General features: G+C 40.1%; 2 protein-coding genes across 2 annotated transcripts in view; one reads left to right on the forward strand and one right to left on the reverse strand.

The window, feature by feature from the left end:
• Positions 1-1,315: 1,315 nt before the first annotated feature.
• On the reverse strand, positions 1,316-5,376 carry SERP1 (stress associated endoplasmic reticulum protein 1). The gene is made up of 3 exons (XM_003925041.4): positions 4,832-5,376; positions 4,486-4,561; positions 1,316-3,292 (listed from the first exon to the last, which is right to left on the reverse strand). The coding sequence occupies exons 1-3, from the start codon at positions 4,913-4,915 to the stop codon at positions 3,252-3,254; spliced, it is 201 nt and encodes a 66-aa protein (XP_003925090.1). The 5' UTR covers positions 4,916-5,376; the 3' UTR covers positions 1,316-3,251.
• Positions 5,377-5,442: 66 nt separating this feature from the next.
• EIF2A (eukaryotic translation initiation factor 2A) overlaps positions 5,443-21,129 on the forward strand; it is a 36,614-nt gene continuing 20,927 nt past the window's right edge. The window contains exons 1-4 of the mRNA XM_039480298.2: positions 5,443-5,629; positions 10,890-10,959; positions 16,080-16,154; positions 20,964-21,082. Coding sequence (XP_039336232.1) covers positions 5,578-5,629; positions 10,890-10,959; positions 16,080-16,154; positions 20,964-21,082 — 316 coding nt within the window. The 5' untranslated portion in view covers positions 5,443-5,577. The remainder of the gene's footprint in view (positions 5,630-10,889; positions 10,960-16,079; positions 16,155-20,963; positions 21,083-21,129) is intronic.

Genomic DNA, 21,129 nt, shown 5'->3' on the forward strand with positions numbered 1-21,129 from the left:
TCATTTCTATTGTTACCACAGAGTGCAAGAAACTTTGGTTCATTTCTGTTCTCCCTAAATTAGCTCTATGATGGCAAAAACAAAACAAAAATTTACCTGGTTTTACTCATCCTTTGAAATACTTATTACGATTGTGGTTATGCTTTCATTTTATGTCTGTTCCTTCACCACTGAACTGAAAGATATTTCAGTGTCGGGACTATGTATTCGCAGTTCCATACCTGGCATGTATGATCATTGACTAAAATGCACATTTTTATTCATCTGTGAATTGAAGCAGTTGGACTAAATTTTCCAGCTCCCTCTATGTTTCTGTGATACATGTTAATTAACTTTGAATTACCTAAGCCCAGAGAGTTAATTTTTTTCCCTTAATTTCTAGCCTTTTATTGTTCATTAGTCCTCTTTCTAAATAAGGACACGTGTCCTAATTCAATTTGAAGATAAAGTAGTACAAATAGCTAGCATGGTACTAAGTAAGTTTAGACAGCAAACACATCTCTGAGGGAGTGCCATAGAGTCTGCTGCTGAAGCCAACCAACTCCTACCTCTTGGAAAGTTAGGGTTTCCATTTAAAAAATAAGTTTAAAAACTAAAAAGGCAGATAAAGGCAAATGAAACTTAAGAACAATTTCTACTCAGAGAATCTGCTGCTCTCAAGTTTACAGACAATAAAGCACAAGTTTTGTTGGTGAACCTGCCACGAAGCGCAAGAACATAATCCAGCTCAACATGGTTGTCCCTTGTACCAACAGAACTCCAGTAACCTCAGCGAGAAGAGTCATGGCCCTGCGGTTGACTATACACATTTCTTTAATGTAAATCAAAACCCATTACAATGTATCCTGTTACAACGGAAATCTTACTTTTGTAAGTCCACTTAATTATTTTGAGCCATGCTGTATACAACCCAACAGATACAATAACTGACAACTTGTTGAAATGTTACAGCTAAACCACAAAGAGTAACTGAGTAACACTGACAACCCCAATAAAGTATTTATTCTTATACTGTGCTCAACATTAGATGATCTATAAAATTCAACTGGCAAAGGGAAACCAAAGAATTTTGCTTTATTTTGAGCCTGAATGGGATGAAAAGAAGATTAGGAAATCCTAAGTGGAAAAATATTTAAATGACTGTGCTTTCTATATTTTTCTTACTACCCATTTCCAGTTATAAATCTTAATATCTGTGCCTCTGCATACCATTTCTTTTAAGTACAATACTAAACATTCTTTAAAATCATTTTCTAATAACCATAAAAAGTACACTCAGGTAACTGTAAAATCATTTCCTTTTAGAAGAAAAGCATCAAATATTCAGGGAACTTTATTTTTAAAGAATAAATCAAGTGAGACACAGCTTTTGTTTACCCAAACATGCATAATCCAACCTGAATATAAAATGCACTTAATTGGTAAATTACACATGAAATACAAAGGGAATGCAATTTTACATAGGTAAAATGATTGCCAGCTATAGCAATTTAACAGTCAAATGTATCAGAACATTGTACATTAAAAAACAAAAATGACAACTTAAAGCCAATTATCTACAAAAAAACAAGGAAAATTCTGATATGGAATGGTGTGACTCAAAGCAAAGAATAAGGCACCTGCTATGAATTTAGCACAACCATAAAATAGAATTAGTTAACCAAGATACTTGTTTCAAAAAGGGAAACAAGCACAGAGATTGATTAACTGGGTGAAAAAGGCAGTAACAATTTAGTTAAAAACCTGCTGGTCCAAGGTCAGTTGATTCATTTCCAATTCCAGAAAGTCCTTAACCACTCCGCTCCCTTACTGTTCTCCTTGTTTGAGGGTTTCAGAAGCCCTCTATGAGGTTCACACTGTTTATAGACTAGGTAGCAGATTTCCCTTCTGTTCCTCTTAAAACAGCTTATTTTAAAGAAATATTTTAAAGGCAATTAACAAAGCAAACACAAGCAGCTTCCTTTCCAATGCATTAATACATAGACACCGCTCAGGTTTTTTTCACCAAGTTATGGCTAAGTATACAAAGAGCCAATACTTGCAGTTTTCAACAGTACTAGAAAACCCAAAACCTGCCCTATCACCCTCACCCTTACCATTAGTAAAAGGTAAATTTGATCAATCATAACCTAGAAAATCATGTAACAAAGGGAAGACTAAAGACTGATCCTTATCAGTAAATCTATTCAATTAAAGATGCCACTTTAGGCTGATGTGTCTAGTACCCTAAAGACATTTCAATCATTAATCTAGAAAAAACATTTCCAAAGTAAGTATAACTTTGTAGTTGATGTGCCTTTTTTTTGCTATTAAAAGTGCTATTTAACATGCTAAAATAAAATATCTTATGGCACATTGGCCTCAACAGCATGTTCTGATGAGGCATTCATTTTTAGTAGTATTTTTCCCTAAAATTTTGTTTGGCACAGTAAATCCCTCGGATATACTAAAATAATTCTGGTGAAATCAAGGTAACATAAACAAACCTTCCCTGACTGACTTCACTCCACCACGGTAGCTTTTAGTGCAACCACAGTAACTGATTAAGTTAGAAAATGATCAATTTTTTCTTTTCAATGGCATCTTGGGTTACTATACTCACTCATGTAGAATCCACGGTAGTGTAATGGAAACAATATCGGTAAGATAGATGTTGTAGCTAAAGTATCTCCTTTTATATTAGACATTTAGAAGCTTTTAAAAATATTTAGATGCTAAAGGTTGTGGTAAAACTAGGCTGTGTAGTTGTTCCATTTATAAGCACCTTATTACAGGACAGTTACATGACCCTATAAGGGAGTGTGCTTTCAGTTCAAGAGAATAATAAAGTGCCTAGCTATATAAAAACCACAAGACTTCAAACTGTAATTTAAGCTAACTGCATTTATACATTAGGGTTAACAAAATCTAGACCCTGTGTATGCAGACTTAGCCTAATTGTCCATTCTGTTTTAATAACCACATTTTAAAAAACTTACTCTTTATTGACTGAATAAGTAGGGTCCACTACTGTATCTTAATCAAATTTTATTGCTTTATTCATGTGGTGTTTTTTGCAAGGCACTGTGGTATGGACTAGAAAACTTGGAATGACTCATGAAGAAACCTTGGAATGACACATGAAGCATGATAGGAAAGTCATTCTGAGGCAGGATGCTTTACTGAATTGTTTTCAACCAGGGTATCAAACATCAGGAATGAGTTCAAGTTAAAATTCACAGGAGAATGGAAACATCTTAAGGTCAGTCACTTCACATGCCCATCCTGATACTTTGAATAATCTGGAAAATTGCTGCAAAAAGAAAGAGCAAATATTAAAATAAGTTTTGAATGAAATAGGTCTGGTGACTGACATATTTATTAAGGTAGCTGAAGAATCCAACCATACTCTTACATTTGCAAATGTGACATAACTTCATTATAATAAGAAGTGAAGATAGGCCTATCTGAATAAATAAAACAATGAAATGCCGCTGAGTTATTTTTTTTTTCTTAGCTTCCCTGAATTTTATGCCTAAGTATCCAAGTAATCATTTTATAAAGAACTTAAAGCACCAAAGCAAACAGGTTTTTCTAGCATAGAATTATTTTGGTTTATCCCTAAATAATTAAGCATCCTTTTAAGGCCTGGCCTATAACACATGCATGTTTCCTCATTCTCACAAAGCTGAAATTCAATAATCTTTAGGTTATATAAACTGCTTGGCTCTCAGCCATTTATCAGGAAAGCTTCCAATTGGTAAGTGCAGAAGAAAGGCAAAGTGAAACATTCAACAGAAATCTCAGTAACTTTAGAATGTGGAAAACAAACATCCACTTCAATATTAACAGCTTGCATATTAAGATGATAAATGAAGAGAGGAAAGACTTTTTTTTTGTAATCTATTTGCAAAGGCAAGTGTCTGTTACTCTGACAGCAGGCTGCCCTGACAATTTTTTTTTTAACCATATGTCAAACGTTTCTTTTATTAACCTAAAAACATTTGACTCACACATTAAAACGCCAATCAAGTACGTTTCCACTATAGTGAATCCATTCTTTGCACAAGCTTTACTTGATAAAATATACTCAATTTTGACATTAAGACATTAGATTCTGGCATATGTTAAATCAAGTTCTCACATCTGTATGTACATATTTATAAGTTTCTTTGCAAATACTAATAATGAAGTTACAAAACACTCTAAATTCTCATTCCATGAGGTTTTGTTCGGTCTTACATTTCTTCCAACTCGATCATTACCAAGGACCTGACCTCCTTTCTGATCTCCAGTGAGGATAAACCAAGCTGGGAGAAGTTTCTGGAGCACCACCCTCTGTGCATATGTGGAACAAATAATTTGGTTCAGATGAAATAAAATTATGTGGAGTCCTCGGCAGGTGGGCTGAGAAATACGCAGGTAGGACTCATTACTGACCGGTCACCACGTCTCCTAAACCCTTTCACCCAAGACCCTACTGATGGGAGCGCCCAAGACACTTACCAGAGCCACAAACAACAAAAATGAAGAGAGCCAATAACCAGGGTCCTACAGACGCCTTCTCTTCGGGGGCATTTCTCTGCAAAAGCGAAAATCCACCATTTCAGATGCAGAGAAACCACTCGGACCCCAGGCTCCCACAGCCGGCACCCCGGTCGCCGGGCCTCCTTACCTCACAGGTCTCCGGGTCCCGAGCCCCCACAGTCGGCCGGCTCGCAGACTCGGGCCCCTACCCCTCCACAGCACCAGCCCACAGTCGGCCGGGTCCAAGACAAAACGCGACGCGGCCCCAGGGACCCAGACTCAGCACCGGCTGCGAAACGCAGAGGGGCGCCCGGTCTTTCCTTACCGAGGTCTTGGCGACGTTGCCGCGCTGGGTGATGTTCTTGCTGTGCTTCTCGTTGGCCATACGGATCCTCTGCTTGGCGACCATCTTCGCGGCGCCACCACCTGCCCCGGCCACCCCTCGGACTGGCTCGCTCGCCTGCCTCCTCTCGAGCCGCTGCGAGGCTCCGCTCCTAGGTGCCCGCGCCGCCGGAGCGCCGACGTTCTCAGGCCAGGCGCTAGCTACGGCCGCTGGGCCTGGGCGCGGCAAACGCGGAGGCTGAGCACTAGCTGAGCGCCGGCCGCCTACTGACCGGCCGAGGGAGGCGGGTGCGCGGGTGGAAGAGAACTGGCCGCCCGGTCGTTCTCACGCCGCCGTCGCCGCCGCTTTGGCCGCCGCCGGGAGCGCGGAGTGAAAGAGGAAGGAAACGCAACGCAACAACCGGACGGTGCAGCCCGCCGCCTCGATCTACTTCGGGTTCTGCTGCCAACGTCAGCACTAGGCGGGCTCCGCCCCGCGGAAGTGCGCGCTCCTCCCGCTGGAGAAAGAGGGCGAAAGCAAGCGCACCCGCCCCAGTGCAGCCCTCCTAAGCCGTCAAACGTCGCCCCCAATCTGCGCGTGCGCGTTCGGGCGCCTTTACCGCGTCTCCCCGCAACAGGAAGTGAATTAGCCCCGAGGCTGATGACTCCGGAAATACCAACTCGCTGTCTCCATGCCTGAGGAGACGTGTAGGGGCCGGGTGCTGCCCTCGTGAACTCTCACCCGAGTGGATGTGTTTCTCTTTCCGGGACAATATGGCGCCGTCCACGCCGCTCTTGACAGGTGAGTTCTGAACAAGCAAGGGACTCTTTCTTCAAAACAGTTTCTTATTTTTGTCTTTGCTTTTGAGAACTACCCGAGGAGCCGGGGACTCTGCTCTGCCTTTTCTTGCTTGCGGAAAGGCCAGACTGTCTCTTGGCTTTCTTAATACAGCGTGGCAATCGGAAGTGAAGACTCCGCCTCTCGGCTTTCGTATTCCCCCTCCCTTTCACCCATCCATCATCCTTGCCTACCCATTCATCTTCTACAGTAATAGAAGAAGGGGAGAGAAAATCAGAATGTGTTAGTTGAATTTGTGACACCTGGGTCTGCAATACTGGTGTTACACGGGCCCCTGTTAAGTCATTTAACTATGCAATAAGGACAAAGATAAACATATGAGTTAGTCCTCTAGGATGACCACGCACGTTAAATACACCTGGACTTAATTCCAAATTCTTTTCTTCCTGCCTTAATGGGGTTTGTAGGACCGAATAGGGAGAGTGGAGCTGTAATGCAGGTTTCAAATGATGAAGTTGTGGTTAGGAGAGGGTGTAGCAGTGAGCATGATAGAGGTATTATAACAACATTGGATTTTGAAATGGTTGTAAGCATATTAGAAGTAGAGCATTAGTGGACTCTTGGAATTTTAAAGCTGAAGACTGTGTAGTGTTAGAGAAGATAATAAACATATTGGACAATGCTGGGGAAGTTGCTTTACTAGGTTGTGGCTAGGAGTCTTTGCATAAGAGTATTAAGTAAGGAAAAGAGGGTTGAGAAGGAAAAGAAGGCTTTGGTTCTGATTAACTATTAGATGGAAAAAAGTCATTAAGAGAAAGGTCTAGGCCGGGCGCGGTGGCTCAAGCCTGTAATCCCAGCACTTTGGGAGGCCGAGGCGGGTGGATCACGAGGTCGAGAGATCGAGACCATCCTGGTCAACATGGTGAAACCCCGTCTCTACTAAAAAAAAAATACAAAAAAATAGCTGGGCGTGGTGGCGCGTGCCTGTAATCCCAGCTACTCAGGAGGCTTAGGCAGGAGAATTGCCTGAACCCAGGAGGCGGAGGTTGCGGTAAGCCGAGATCGTGCCATTGCACTCCAGCCTGGGTAACAAGAGCGAAACTCCGTCTCAAAAAAAAAAAAGAGAAAGGTCTGCATTTGGGAAGGGAGGCTATTCCCTCCCATTCTCCCACCCCACCCCTTGAAAGGAAACTTACAACATTTTTGCACTTTTTGCCATTCTACATTTTTATTTTTATATTTTAAAATCTTTGTGATTAAGCACCATGCCCACTGATACTCTGTCTTCTACAGTTTAGTCATCATTTATCAAACCCTGACTGTAATCTGCTAGATAATATGCTAGGCAAAGACTGTTTAAAAGGTAAAAGTACATAATAAATTATTTTTAGGTTCATAAAGGTACTTGTTATTCACAATTTTTTTTTTTTTTTTTTTTTTTTTTTTTTTTTGAGACGGAGTTTCGCTCTTGTTACCCAGGCTGGAGTGCAATGGCGCGATCTCGGCTCACCGCAACCTCCGCCTCCTGGGTTCAAGCAATTCTCCTGCCTCAGCCTCCTGAGTAGCTGGGATTACAGGCACACGCCACCATGCCCAGCTGATTTTTTGTATTTTTAGTAGAGACGGGGTTTCACCATGTTGACCAGGATGGTCTCCATCTCTCGACCTCGTGATCCACCCGCCTCGGCCTCCCAAAGTGCTGGGATTACAGGCTTGAGCCACCGCGCCCGGCCTATTCACAATTTTTAATACTGAATGCTTATTTGAACTCAGTGAAAAAGTTAATACATTTAAAAATCTGATAAATAGCCCCTCCTTTAAAAATGCCTATAGTAGTTCCTCACTGCTTACAGGGCAGATTCAATCCTGAGTAGCATAGGGTATATAACCATTTATAATCCTTGAATAGCTCTTGAGACTCATTTATTTCCTTACCATCCCATCTTATTTTGTGCTCCATCAATACTGAACTGCTTCTGAGTCCCTTTGAACAACCTATTTCTTCAGTCTAATATTATCCTATCCCTCTTGTTGATTTGGCAAACTCTTTCATCTGTTAAAATTCATTTTAGATATCATTGTTCTGTAAAGCTTTTCCTCACTCTACCCAGATAGAGTCAGTCACTTCCTGGGTTATTTTCATACTTCAAGTATATTTGAAACTTTTTTTCACTTACTAAGTAGGATAATTAGACATTCACTTGTCTTTGTCCCCTGCTAGACTGTGAGTCCTTCAATGTCAGGGTCAGGGTCTTATTCATATCTGTCTTCTCAGTACCTAGTGCAGTGCCTGGCAAACAATAGATACTGTAAATCAGGGGTCCCCAACCCCCAGGGCTGCAGACTGGTACCGAACAAGCATTACCGCTTGAGCTTCCCCCTCCCGTCAGATCAGCAGGGGCATTAGAATCTTATAGGAGCCCAAACCCCACTGTGAACTATGCATAGAAGAGATTTAGGTTGCATGCTACTTATGAGAGTTTAATGCCTGATGATCTGAGGTTGAAGAGTTTCAACAGTTTCATCCCGAAACCATCTCCTTCCCGTTTGTGGAAATACTGTCTTTTACGAAACCAGTCCAGCCTGACCAACATGGTGAAACATGGTGAAGGATAATGTTTAGATTATCCTTCTAAATTAATTGCCACCAGGGACTGGTTTCATGAAAGACAATGAAAGGATTGTCGTGGAAGGATACCATTGAGATTATTTTTCTAAATTAATGAAGGATATTAATTTTACTTTATAGTCAAATTAACCAAGGATGACAATTGTCTTACAGTGCTTAAAATCAGGGACGTTGTAAGAGTTTAAAGTTGTCTGTTCAGTTTACTCTTCATATTTTCATATTCTTAGATGCCCAGAGAGATTAAGTGATCAAATTCATACTGCAAATTGTCAGAATTAGGATTATATGTATTCAGATTGTTCAACTCCGTAGTTCATTCTCTTTCACTAGAACAGACTGTTTAATCTTTTAAACATTCTCAATGTAGATGCTTTATTCAACAATAGATTCTTTCAAAATATTTTGTTAAATTTAGACTCATTGGATTTTAGAGCTGTGAATAATTTGCAGATTAGCCAGTAAATTTTGTTAACCCCAACTTTTAATTGGGAATGACAAAAAAGCCAAAGCAAGTGAAAAGGGGATATTTTTTTAAACTCATGTAACCTAAAAACCTCAGTACTGCTAGATCCAGATACTAAATATGGCTTCAGAAATCTGGGTTTTTTTTCAAGATGGAGTTTCACTCTTGATGCCTTGTTGCCCAGGCTGGAGTGCAATGGCTTGATCTTGGCTCACTGTAACCTCAACCTCCTGGGTTCAAGCAATTCTCCTGCCTCAGCCTCTCAAGTAGCTGGGATTATAGGCATACACCACCATGCCCAGCTAATTTTGTGTTTTTAGTAGAGATGAGGTTTCACCATGTTGGTCAGGCTGGTCTCGAACTCCTGACCTCAGGTGATCTGCCCACCTTGACCTCCCAGAGTGCTGAGATTACAGATGTGAGCCATTGCATCCAGCCAGAAATCTGTTTTTCTTCATCCCTAGGCTCTTGCTTTCCTCCAGATTAAATTCATTTTTAAACTGACATTCAACGAACTCCCAGCTCCAAAGGAAAGGACACGTTTTTGCCAGTAGTCTCAGCCAAAATCTTAAGGCTAGCTATCTTTGACTTTGTTTGGCTCTTGTTCATCTTTGTATCAGTCAACGTTTAATCATGTAGTCAGGACTAAATTATATTCTCACTCCAGATACTCCGCAAAAGAAAATGAGCACCTTGCACCTCCTAAAGAAGAGGAGCTGGGTGCTAGGCATATAAAACAACAATGCCCATTATGTGAAATTCATATTGTCTAATCTGCTTGACCAGTTGAAGTCACTGATTTATTCAAAATTGAGTCATTTTCCTACACTGATGAGTAGTTCAGTGAACATAAAAGTTGGGAAAAGTATCATATTTTAAAGATGACTACACCCCTGCCATAGGATCCTTGTTTATTGAAGCCCTGTGTCTTTCTCTTTCTAACTCAGGCCTAGAGCAATAAATTGTGTATGAGTCTCTAAAAAGGCTAGTAAGCTTAGGAAAGGTGATATAGATGTTTAGTGTATTTCACACAGTGATTGTGTGAAACTCTGGGGTTTATTTGTTGTTTTAATGAAAAAAAAAAACTGCTTGTATTCTAGGTTTTTCTTTCTACTAGAATATATTGCCGATCCCATTTGATTAAAGGAGGAAATCAGTAAAAACCAGGAATCACACAAACTCAGAATATGCTGTATTAAGCTAAGTACACATTGTAGTTTCACATTCAGATACTTCTAATTAAAAAGGATTCCTTGTTAGAATCTGTTCTGTTCCATTGGTCTAGATCTCTGTTTTGGTACCAGTACCATGCTGTACGATTACCATTGATTACTGTAGCCTTGTAGTATAGTTTGAAGTCCGGTAGTGTGATGCCTCCCACTTTGTTCTTTTTGCTTAGAATTGACTTGGCTATGCAGGCTCTCTTTTGGTTCCATATGAAGTTTAAGGTGTTTTTTTCCAGTTCTGTGAAGAAGGTCATTGGTAGCTTGATGGGGATAGCATTGAATCTGTAAATTACTTTGGGCAATATGGCCATTTTCACAATATTGATTCTTCCTAACCATGAACATGGAATGTTTCTCCATCTGTTTGTGTCCTCTCTTATTTCGTGGAGCAGTGGCTTGTAGTTCTCCTTGAAGAGGTCCTTTACATTCCTTGTTAGTTGTATTCCTAGGTATTTTATTCTCTTTGTAGCAATTGTGAATGGCAGTTTGTTCTTGATTTGGCTCTCTTTAAGTCTGTTATTGGTGTATAGGAATGCTTGTGATTTTTGCACATTGATTTTGTATCCTGAGACTTTGCTGAAGTTGCTTATCAGTTTCAGGAAATTTTGGGCTGCGACGATGGGGTCTTCTAGATATACAATCATGTCATCTGCAAATAGAGACAATTTGACTTACTCCTTTCCTGTTTGAATACCCTTTATTTCTTTTTCTTGCCTGATTGCTCTGGCTAGAACTTCCAGTACTATATTGAATAGGAGTGGTGAGAGAGGGCATCCTTGTCTAGTGCCAGATTTCAAAGGGAATTCTTCCAGTTTTTGCCCATTCAGTATGATATTGGCTGTTGGTTTGTCATAAATAGCTTTTAAGCTGTTAAAAAAAAAAATCTGTGTTAACTGAGTCTTTTTTAACAAAGTAATTGTTATTGTTTTCATCTTATTTCTTTAGTCCGGGGATCAGAAGGACTGTACATGGTGAATGGACCACCACATTTTACAGAAAGCACAGTGTTTCCAAGGTATGGTTTATTTTGTTAAGTAATGTTACAGGGAACATATGGTAAATATAAAATGTTTTTGTTGGTGGTGTATTTTGAACAAGAAAGGAAAAGAACAGATGTTTCTTGGTACATATTATATAATACTAACTGAAGATGAAAAGAATTCATGTTCTCTATCAAGGAAAATGATCTTCAGATATGAAAATAGTGACTTAAGCCTATTTATAAGGTAGGGCGAGCAATACTAAGAAAAAGTGTAGCCGGGCGCGGTGGCTCAAGCCTGTAATCCCAGCACTTTGGGAGGCCGAGGCGGGTGGATCACGAGGTCGAGAGATCGAGACCATCCTGGTCAACATGGTGAAACCCTGTCTCTACTAAAAATACAAAAAACTAGCTAGGCGTGGTGGCGCGTGCCTGTAATCCCAGCTACTTAGGAGGCTGAGGCAGGAGAATTGCTTGAGCCCAGGAGGCGGAGGTTGCAGTGAGCCGAGATCGCGCCATTGCACTCCAGCCTGGGTAACAAGAGCGAAACTCCGTCTCAAAAAAAAAAAAAGAAAGAAAAAGTGTGGACATTAGTGTTATTGAATACAAACCTTTAGTTTACAAGAGTTTTATCTTAAGGAATGAGAAAAACTTGCAAATTTGATAGCCAAATCACTTCCAGTAATCTTAGTGAAATCAGAATGAAAAAGGTATTAAAAGGAAGGATATGCACTTAGTATATAGCTAACTAGATATATTTTTTTTCCCAAAAAAACAATGGATGAGTAAACCAAAAGCCAGTTAAAAATGCTTATTTATAGGGGGAGAGAGTTACAGGATGCAGGGAACACATCTGTGAATGAGCTTTGGTATAGTTTTGACTTTGGACCAAATAATCGTTTTAAACTTAAAAATTAAAATAATTAAAGTGGGAAACTAAAATAAGTGATCCTAGCTTTATATCATGTTGGTGGCTTAACCATATGAAGACCTGCAAAATTCTTTATTATTTTTTTTTTTTTGAGACTGAGTTTCACTTTTGTTGCCCAGGCTGGAGTGCAGTGGCTCGATCTCAGCTCACTCCAACCTCTGCCTCCCGGGTTCAAGCAATTCTGCCTCAGCCTCCCAAGTAGCTGGGATTACATGTGCCTGCCACCACACTTGGCTAATTGTTTTTGTATTTGTAGTAGAGACGGGGTTTCACCGTGTTGGCCAGGCTGGTCTTGAACTCCTGATCTCAGGTGATCCACCTGCCTCAGCCTCCCAAAGTGCTGGGATTACAGGCATGAGCCACCTCGCCCAACCTAATAGTTATATTTTTAACTGAAAGTTTATATTGTCATTTGAATCCACTATAAGATAGAGTAAATTAATTGTATTAATGTTATTAGGAACCAAGATTTTTCAGTATTAGCGTGAAAGATAGACTTGCTTATATCAATATGAACTCATTATTTATTTTCAGAAAACATTTGCATTTCCTAGTTCTGTCCACTGAAAAGGCCTGGAAACAGTAATAACATAGTAGCAATGAATACCCCAGCCTCACAGATTGTGATTTCTAAATACAATTCTTCCCTGAAAAGAACCACTTCTTGGAGAAGTGGTCCACTCTAGGTCTGGGATAGAAAATGTACAAGTTGAGATAGGTACTTTTGTGCCAAAAAAGCAAAGAATCTCTAAAAGACTAATGAGATTTTGTTAAAGAGTCATAGGAATCATGGGCCGGGCGCGGTGGCTCAAGCCTGTAATCCCAGCACTTTGGGAGGCCGAGGTGGGTGGATCACGAGGTCAAGAGATCGAGACCATCCTGGTCAACATGGTGAAACCCCGTCTCTACTAAAAATACAAAAAATTAGCTGGGCATGGTGGCGCGTGCCTGTAATCCCAGCTACTCAGGAGGCTGAGGCAGGAGAATTGCCTGAACCCAGGAGGCGGAGGTTGCGGTGAGCCGAGATTGCACTATTGCACTCCAGCCTGAGTAACGAGAGTGAAACTCCGTCTCAAAGAAAAAAAAAAAGAGTCATAGGAATTAACTTGAAGAGATTCACACCTACCTCAGATGGTAATATTAAGAATTATGAATAGAAGGGTAAAGCATGTCAAGTATATAAATGCTCCTCCATTTAAAAATTCCTTTTCCATTTAAACCTTACTGGTCAGCATCGGTGGTTGATGGAGGCCTCACTCCTTATTTTGAAAATTTGTAAATAAAGGGAAGGAATCAAGCATTTATCTTGCCTTTCTTTGTTTCTCAGAGTAACCAAATATTCGGTGAGAAAAAGAACTTTATAGAAGAATTCCAGTTAATACATTCAGAATGGATGGTTATCAGACAATTACCATTTTATAGTCCTCAAGAAATTGATCTAGGCCACTGGTTCTCAAACTGTACCAGGCATCAGAATCATCTGAAAAGCTCGTTAAAATCCAGATTGCAGCTCTCTTTCCAAATGTTCTGATTCATGAGATCAGGGATAGGGCCCAATAATTTGCATTTTTTTTTTTTTTTGAGGCGGAGTTCCGCTCTCGTTACCCAGGCTGGAGTGCAATGGCGCGATCTCGGCTCACCGCAACCTCCGCCTCCTGGGTTCAGGCAATTCTCCTGCCTCAGCCTCCTGAGTAGGTGGGGTTACAGGCACGCGCCACCATGCCCAGCTAATTTTTTGTATTTTTAGTAGAGACGGGGTTTCACCATGTTGACCAGGATGGTCTCGATCTCTTGACCTCGTGATCCACCCGCCTCGGCCTCCCAAAGTGCTGGGATTACAGGCTTGAGCCACCGCGCCCGGCCTCATTTGCATTTTTAACAAATTCTCCGGTGACACTGACGCTGCAAATCTGGGGTTCCCGCTTTAAGCACCATTGATCTAGGCAGATGATCTTCAAACGATGCTGAAACCTTTAGCTGAACTGTTTGATGATTGTTAATAGGGAACTTCATCATCAAGCTGATATTATCTGACTCTGTTGACCAATTTTTATTAAGCCCAGTTCTCTAGAATGTTGCTATAGAAGCATGGACCCAACCAGGACTAACTATATTGGCATCACCTCTGAGCCAGTACAGAAATGCATCTCAGGCCCTATCCAGCTTACTAAATCAGAATCTGTATTTTAGATCCTCAGATGATTTATATGCAAATTTTTTTTAGACAGAGTCTTGTTCTGCTGCCCAGGCTAGAATGCAGTGGCATAATCATGGCTCACTGCAGCCTCAACCTCCCAGGCTCAAATGATCTCCTGCCTCAGTATCCCAAGTAGCTGGGACTGCAGGTGTGTGCTACCATGCCTGGCTAATTTTTGTATTTTTTGTAGAGATGGGATCTCACTATGTTGCCTAGGCTGGTCTCCAACCCCTGGGCTTAAGAGATCTACCCTTGGCCTCCCAAAGTGCTGGGATTATAGGCCTCAGCCACCACGCCCGGCCTGTATGCACATCATTTTATATATATATATATATATATATATATATATATATATATATATATGTATTTTTTTTTTTTTTTTGAGACAGAGTTTCGCTCTTGTTACCCAGGCTGGAGTGCAATGGCGCAATCTCGGCTCACCGCAACCTCCGCCTCCTGGGTTCAAGCAATTCTCCTGCCTCAGCCTCCTGAGTAGCTGGGATTACAGGCACGCGCCACCATGCCCAGCTAATGTTTTGTATTTTTAGTAGAGACGGGCTTTCACCATGTTGACCAGGATGGTCTCGATCTCTTGACCTCGTGATCCACCCACCTCGGCCTCCCAAAGTGCTGGGATTACAGGCTTGAGCCACCGCGCCCGGCCTTATTTATTTATATATATTTTTTTGAGACGGAGTTTCGCTCTTGTTACCCAGGCTGGAATGCAATGGCACGATCTCGGCTCACCGCAACCTCCGCCTCCTGGGTTCAGGCAATTCTCCTGCCTCAGCCTCCTGAGTAGCTGGGATTACAGGCACGCGCCACCATGCCCAGCTAATTTTTTTTTGTATTTTTAGTAGAGATGGGGTTTCACCATGTTGACCAGGATGGTCTCGATCTCTTGACCTCGTGATCCACCCGCCTCGGCCTCCCAAATTGCTGGGATTACAGGCATGAGCCACTGCACCATGGGAAAGAGATTTTTAAAATATTTTGTTATTGGCTGGGTGCGGTGGCTCACGCCTGTAATCCCAGCACTTTGGGAGGCTGAGGTGGATGGATCACAAGGTCAAGAGATTGAGACCATCCTGACCAACATGGTGAACCCTGTCTCTACTAAAAATGCAAAAATTAATTGGGCGTGGTGGCATGCTCCTGTGTTCCCAGCTACAAGGAGGCTGAGGCAGGAGAATCACTTAAACTTGGTAGGCAGTGGTTGCAGTGAGCCAAGATTGCACCACTGCACTCCAGCCTGGCAACAGAGCGAGGCTCTATCTCAAAAAAAAATGTTTTGTTATCTATAAACTGAGTGTAAGCTGTCATTATTGTGTGATTGCAAAAGCACAAACGTCAACTTCATTTGTGCAGATGAATTAATGTAAAGATAGTGTACGGGGGTGTATTAGTCAGTTCTCAATGCATTTGGTGTTATTTAGCAATTCAAATTATTTATTAGCCATGAAGTTCTCATCTCATGTTGTGACTGCGCTAATGTACATCTGCAGGTACACAGATACATGTTTCTATTTGGGTGTTATCACTGGGTGATGTATTAATAGTAACTGTCTCTAGTTGACAGATACAGTACTTAGAGTTTTGATTACTTGATAGAATATTGCCAAGTAGTCTGATTTCCACAGATTCGTTTTTGTATAGAATACTGCATCAGCATTTAGTTAAGTGAGGAGCTTCTTATTGTTGTTATACTTTCTGTCACTACATGTGAGAAATTGATGGAAGGCCTACCACCACACAAACTTATTCACTCAAAAGGCCTCTATTTTTTTTCTTAAGATTGATCTGTTAGTATGAAATCATGTTCCAGCTTACTTTAGTGTGATTGTTAGTATTGCACTTTAAAGTATTTTGGCAGATGAAAGCATTTCGGAATTTTCTGAAGTTTGTACAAGTTCTTAGTTATTAAATTGATAGTGAAATGATTGACTTTATAATCAGATTTTTTAAAATATTAATATTTTAAAAATATTAATATATATTGATTTAAACTTTTTTTTTTGTCATTTTCAGGGAATCTGGGAAGAATTGCAAAGTCTATACCTTTAGTAAGGATGGAACCTTGTTTGCCTGGGGCAATGGAGAAAAGTTAGTATTCATTTGCATAACATTATATTTTGTGTGTGTCATGAATATAAACGTAACTGTCACTATTTGAATAACAGATATTTGAGTCTCAATAAAATCCATCTTTTAATGTCATGATGTAGTGAGGGATTACCTCTCATTACACAGAATACCTTCAGTTATTTGTTTCTATTTATATGCCATGACTTGTTTATCTAGTTACTTAGAATTAAAAATTAATGTATGAAAAACATAATGCTAAAGAAACTGAGAAATTGTTTTAAGTAGAGCTGTAAGTTATTGGTTGTTTTAAGTAGAGCTGTAAGTTATTAACACTGAGAAAATAATTCTCTTTATTCATTTAATCCTAGATGTAGGTACGTTTTATCTTTGCTGTTATATTACTAACAACTGTCTGCAGTTATTATTATTAGTCTTATGTATATATAAGTGTATATTATTCAAAAGCATGTTTAGTATGTTACATATCAGTTTACAAAATTGGTTTTGCAAAAAAAACTGTATTTATTAAATGCTTGTATTTTATTAAAGATATCAGTCCTTTTTAATTTTCCAAGAGTTACTACAGTATTTTATTTCACAGACCAGGCAAATGTCAAAATATTTGTTGTGTGACTTTAAGTTACTTACATTGTTTTAAACCACATCTAATACTGTTAGGTTTTTCAAAAGGGAGAAAATGAATGCATTAGTTTGAAAGGTAAATTTTAAATCTTGTTCTTTACAATGGTAATGTATTCAGAAGTCTCTCAACTCTCAGGTAAGATTGGATTAATACTCGCTTTTAAAAAATTGTCTACTAAAGAGAAGATGTTGAATTAGTTGATTCACCTTTTATGACTATAAGTAGCTGGCAGAATCTGCTTTTATAATTTAAAAACATTGGTCTTTTATTATTATTATTTTTTAAAATTTTAATAGAGACAGGGTCTTGCTGTGTTGACCAGATTGAGCTCAAACTCGTGGCCCCAAACAGTCCTCCTTCCTCAGCCTCCCAAAATGTTGGGATTATAAGTGTTAGTAGCCACTGTGCTCAGCCTCTTTTTTTTTTTTTAATTATTGAATCTGCTACTACTCTCTATTTTTTATTTTTTATTTTTTTTGAGACAGGGTCTCACTGTGTCACTCAGGCTGGAGTGTAGTGGCATGATCTTGGCTCACTGCAACCTCTGCCTTCAGGTTCAAGCAATTTTCTGCCTCAGCCTCCCAGTAGTTGGGACTGCAGGTGCATACCACCATGTCCCACTAATTTTTATATTTTTAGTAGAGACGGTGTTTCACCATATTGGTTAGGCTAGTCTCGAGCTCCTGACCTCAAGAGGTCTGCTCACTTCAGCCATTCAACGTGCTGGGATTATAGGCCTGAGCCACCATTCCTGGCCTCAATCTACTACTCTGAAATTATTAATACTATGATTATAGTGGGTTTTATCTACAATGTTAACAGTTTTAATCTTAGCCTCAAAAATAGGATGTGTTCTCAAAATTTCTTACTCTTTTTTGTGTAACCTATTGTGGGCACTTAATTTTTTTTTTCTTATTTTGTCTTCAGCAGTAAGTTGCAAGTAAGCAAAAAAAATTTTTTTTTTTTTTTTGAGACGGAGTTTCACTCTTGTTACCCAGGCTGGAGTGCAATGGTGTGATCTCGGCTCACCGCAACCTCCGCCTCCCGGGTTCAGGCAATTCTCCTGCCTCAGCCTCCTGAGTAGCTGGGATTACAGGCACGCGCCACCATGCCCAGCTAATTTTTTTTTGTATTTTTAGTAGAGACGGGGTTTCACCATGTTGACCAGGATGGTCTCGATCTCTTGACCTTGTGATCCACCCGCCTCGGCCTCCCAAAGTGCTGGGATTACAGGCTTGAGCCACTGCGCCCGGCAAAATTTTTTTTTTTTAATCCATATTTTAGTTTGTATTATTTGAGTGAGTCAGTAGAAATTTACTGCCTAATGGGCTATACTGTACTTCTTTTCATTGTTTTTTGTTTGTTTTTTTTTTTTTTTTTTGAGGTATTCCTTATTCTTCTTTTTTTTTTTTTTTGAGACGGAGTTTCGCTCTCGTTACCCAGGCTGGAGTGCAATGGCGCGATCTCGGCTCACCGCAACCTCCGCCTCCTGGGTTCAGGCAATTCTCCAGCCTCAGCCTCCTGAGTAGCTGGGATTACAGGCACGTGCCACCATGCCCAGCTAATTTTTTTGTATTTTTTTAGTAGAGACGGGGTTTCACCATGTTGACCAGGATGGTCTCGATCTCTCGACCTCGTGATCCACCCGCCTCGGCCTCCCAAAGTGCTGGGATTACAGGCTTGAGCCACCGCGCCCGGCCGTATTCCTTATTCTTCTAGCTTAGAATTTGTTGAATCAGTCTGTTTTTGTTAATGCCTCACTCATATCCTCACTTAGCCTTCTATTGGATTCAACTCTGAATCTTTTTAATATGTCCCCATATGTCATGTCCATGATTTTAATACATATCTTCTATACTAGGTTCTAGCATTTATTTCATTAAAGTGCTGTGACCACAATGGTACATATTGTTCTGGAACAATAGAGTTAGATTTCATGTGTTGATTGTGGTCTTTGTTCAGTTTCTGGTTAACTAAGTCAGAAACCATTACCGATTCTTTTGATTTTTCTTCATTAAAATAAACATCCTTCATTAAACTAAGAATAACTGTTAAAGATCATCAGTTCTGAGTAGGCTCTGGTTGAAAAACAGAGAAAAAAATAAAGGTTAACAACAACAACGAGAAGACAAGAAAGCGTCTTGTAATTCTAAAATAGGTTATTTGCAGCAAGTTGTAAAGAGTTCCATGTAGGTGTGTGTGTTTAAATAGTATATGGTAATCTTTCATTCTTGTCAGTTACTGCTTATCTTAACCTCAGTTATTTTCCTCCAACCTGAGTAGAACAAAGTTACTTTGAGCATCTTCTGGAATATGGTGGAGTGTCTTTTTTTTTTTTTTTTTTTTAGCACCCCATAGTGTATAGTACATAAAAGTGAGTCAGGCCAAAGTGATTTCAAAGCTTGGCTGTGGCATTTATCTATAGTATGATCTTGGGCAAATCATCAAATCATTTTATTTTTCTAAGCCTAAATTTAACCACTTGTAAAACACAAATGATGACATTTATAAGATTGTTTAAGGATTAAATGAGAAAAACGTATGCAAAATAGTTGAGTACATAGAAAACATTCCAAAATGGAACTGTTTTTATTATATAGTTGTCATTTTTGTACTGTACCATAGTAATTCTTAGACATATCTTTTAAAGATTGCTCTTGAGATTGTAACATATGTCAAAAGTCTCCTTACTGATTTCCCTACTGATACAGCTTCCATTTACTTAAAAAAAAAAAATAATAATAATAATAATAATATATATATATATATTTTTTTTAAGACAGGGTTTCACCATGTTGGTCAGGCTGGTCTTGAACTCCTGACCTCAGGTGATCTGCCCACCTTGGCCTCCAAGGTGCTTGGATTGCAGGCATGAGCCACCGAGCCCGGCCAAAATTTTTTTTTAATTGAGATGAGATCTTGCTGTGTTGCCCATGCTGGTTTTGAACTCGTAGGCTCAAGCAATCGTCCCACCTTAGCCTCCCAAAATGCTGAGATTACAGGCATGAGCCACCACACCTGGCCCATTTATTCAAATTTTAAAGTATGCTTTTGTGGACCAGGCATGATGGCTTTTGCCTGTAATCCCAGCACTTTGGAAGGCTGAGGCGGGTGGATCACCTGAGGTCAGGAGTTTGAGACCAGCTTGGTCAACATGATGAAACCCCATCTCTACTATAAATACAAAAATTAGCCAGGCATGATGGCACACATCTGTAGTCCCAGCTACTCAGGAGGTGGAAGCACTTGAACCTGCTGGCAGAGGTTGCTGTGAGCTAAGATAGTGCCACTGCACTCCAACCTGGGTGACAAAGTGAGACTTCATCTCAAATAAAAAATAAAAATATACTTTTGCCATTTTTTCTAGCACTTCTGCCTTTCCTTTGGTTTGATAGACCTCAGCTTCTCTGTAGATTAGTTTTGTGTTCACTTAAAGGCATTGTTTTTTCCTTTTCAGCTGAAGGTGGAACCATCCATGTGCCTTCTAATTTCATATAATTTCCCAGCACTAGCCTTATGTAGGAACCTTTTGGTAAAATATACTTGTTTGTTTGTTTGTTTTGAGATGGAGTCTCACTCTGTTGGCCTAGACTGGAGTGCAGTGATGCGATCTCAAGCTCACTGCAGCCTCTGTCTTCTGAGTAGCTGGGATTACAGGTGCTTACCACCATGCCCCGCTAGTTTTTGTAGTGTTGGTAGAGACAAAATTTCTCCATGTTGGCCAGGTTGGTCTCGAACTCCTGACCTCAGGTGATCCACCCACCTTGGCCTCCCAGAGTGCTGGGATTACAGGTGTGAGCCACGATGCCTAGCCTTTTGTTTTGTTTTGTTTAAGTTAAGGTGTTTTCTGGATATTTTCTAGAATTAAAGTTGATATTTATGAAAAATGAAGCTGGGCATGGTGGCACCTGCCTGTAATCCCAGCTACTCAGGAGGCTGAGGCAGGAGAATTGCCTGAACCCAGGAGGCGGAGGTTGCGGTGAGCCGAGATCACGCCATTGCACTCCAGCCTGGGTAACAAGAGCGAAACTCCGTCTCAAAAAAAAATAAAATAAAATAAAATAAAAAAAGAAAAATGAGCATTTTGGAGTGATCTGTATTTGAAAAGAGATATGAATATTTCGGTTAGTGGTGACTACTATAAAACAATATTTCATTGCTGAAATAATTTCTTTTGAAACCAGAGTAAACATTATCAATGTCACTAACAAGGGACTACTCCACTCCTTCGACCTCCCAAAGGCAGTTTGCCTTGAATTCTCGCCAAAAAACACTGTCCTAGCAACGTGGCAGCCTTATACCAGTAAGTATTTTCTCAATTAAAAAATACCCTGACGGGATCAATTAAAT

This window comes from Saimiri boliviensis, chromosome 9 (genome assembly GCF_048565385.1).
Source record: "Saimiri boliviensis isolate mSaiBol1 chromosome 9, mSaiBol1.pri, whole genome shotgun sequence".
In the NCBI taxonomy this organism is placed as follows: domain Eukaryota; kingdom Metazoa; phylum Chordata; class Mammalia; order Primates; family Cebidae; genus Saimiri; species Saimiri boliviensis.